General features: G+C 27.3%; 1 protein-coding gene across 1 annotated transcript in view; it reads right to left on the bottom strand.

Annotated features, from left to right (window-relative positions):
- The window catches only part of LOC119667146 (nostrin-like), a 4164-nt gene extending 4110 nt beyond the window's left edge, over positions 1 to 54 (bottom strand). The window contains exon 1 of the mRNA XM_038076434.1: positions 50 to 54. Within this exon, the coding sequence (XP_037932362.1) occupies positions 50 to 54 (5 nt within the window). The remainder of the gene's footprint in view (positions 1 to 49) is intronic.
- Positions 55 to 2008: the final 1954 nt, after the last annotated feature.

Here is a 2008-nt window from a genome sequence, read left to right as displayed (position 1 = left end):
TTCTATGGAGTTTTTGGTTCTTTTGTGTTTGCCTTACAATTGCATTTACACCATTTCAAAGAGATACCCATGTATCTGCATCTGTAAGATACACAAATACGCTTGAGCTATAAAACAAGTCATTCATTCATTCATTGTTAACACAATGAGTTAACAACTTTTAAAGCTTCCAGGAAATTCGTAAGAAAATTTTGTTCTTGTGGATAAACATGTATTTCCTGTCTTATCGTCATCATTAAGAGATTTTTCCAAAAGTTTTAATTGAATCTCAATTCACTGTCATTTGTTATAATTTTTCTATTAAAGTATCTAAAGTTGATTATTTTTCTACTATAATCAGAGCAAATACACTGATGCAATTTGCAGTTACTTTTTTTATGGCTTGCATTTTAATTTGTGGTTCCAGAAAGAGGTCAAACGGCTGTTCTTCAAACTCTGAGATCTAAGATTATTCAACAACCTGCAACTGCTGATCTTTTTGTTTAATTTTTATTTATCGGTCATTTTAGACTCTTAACTTGGCTCATTAATTTCTTTGGCCTTTAAATAGAAAAATATGAGACACTCCGTGCCTCTTTTGTGCGGTTCTTATTTATGATACCGAGACAAAGCCCTTAAGACTCCACAGGTTCTGCGCCTTTTCGAAGTGTCGCAGTGATTAGATTAAAAATACACACAATAATAAAAAAAAAACACAAAATTAGTTGAACTATTTTTATTAATAAATTATGCTTTTGTTTGTTTAATATTTGGAAACTTCGGTGTATTGTTTACTTTTGTTTCAGTTACATTTTTATCGTTAGGTCGTGTGAAGTTCATTAAAAGCGCCTTTATCTACAGGTATTCTTTTCCGCCGGTTTAGTCTATTGTCTATCGCATCGATCATTTATATTTAAAAAATAGTATTTTAAGAATGTTTTTGTCTAAATTTATATTTAAGAATTAAATCACAGTTCAATATTCTCTCTGAATTTCGGCATTTAGTTTTCAATAACAGTTCTTATGGTGTCTTCGGTAAATTCAGTTTCATTGTTCTATTGTATTGTAATTTTTTGAAACAAAAATTAGAGGAGAAAACACGCATGTTTCGCTTTTGATATTTTGCCAAAAATTTTAAAAATTATTTTATAAATAAAAGAAAAGAAATTTTCGAAATTTTTTTAATTTAAAAAAAAAAAGCCAAGCAAATTTAATTAAGGCCAACACAAATTTTATAAACATTTTCATTATAGCCTATAATATCTAATTTTATGTTTAAACAAAAATTTTGATTTTCAAAGATTAATGAATTTTTGTTTACCAAAAAATAATATTTTATCAAAATATTGATAAAAAAAATTAATTACTTTAAAAAAAAATGATTAACAACAAGCTTAAAGTTGACTAAAAATTAGGACAGTGTATAGAACCTTCAACTACTCGTACAGTATGACCAAAAAGATATATCACTACTATAGCATTGCACAATTATAAGATATCTCAACGTTATATTGATTTTATTTGAAATAAAATTATATTTGTAGACTCTTAATTATGATATACATTGCGTAAAATGAACATTTTTGTTTCCAGGATTTAGAAAAATATCGGCATAAGTATATCCTATCGATTAGGAGTACTTTAAAAGCGTTCAAAAAGATTTACAAGAATAAATAAAGATTTTTAAAGTTATAAATAGTTTTCTTATTTTTAAACACAGTGTTATATTAATTATACAAGTCTATATTCTTGCGAGAAGTTAATTGCTTATAGTAAAGTTTTCAATAATAAACACTTCAACCATTCACAAATATCCTCTTCTAACTGCTTCTCTTTTCTCTAGTCTCATTTTTAAGTTAATCTAATGTTGATTAACCGTTGAGATAAGGGTCAGCCCTGGTATAGCACATCTTTTGAGATCCCTTGTGCTACAGCTGGATAAGGTTTTTTAAGTAAACTTGTATAAATTAAGTCTGCTTATAAAACGAATAATATCTTCTAGTTAAAGTCCTCCGATTTGATTCGATTA

The sequence above is a fragment of the Teleopsis dalmanni genome, chromosome 1 (genome assembly GCF_002237135.1).
Source record: "Teleopsis dalmanni isolate 2A chromosome 1, ASM223713v2, whole genome shotgun sequence".
Lineage (NCBI taxonomy): Eukaryota > Metazoa > Arthropoda > Insecta > Diptera > Diopsidae > Teleopsis > Teleopsis dalmanni.
Note: the sequence above shows the minus strand (reverse complement) of the source record. Positions and strands in the feature narration are given on the sequence as shown.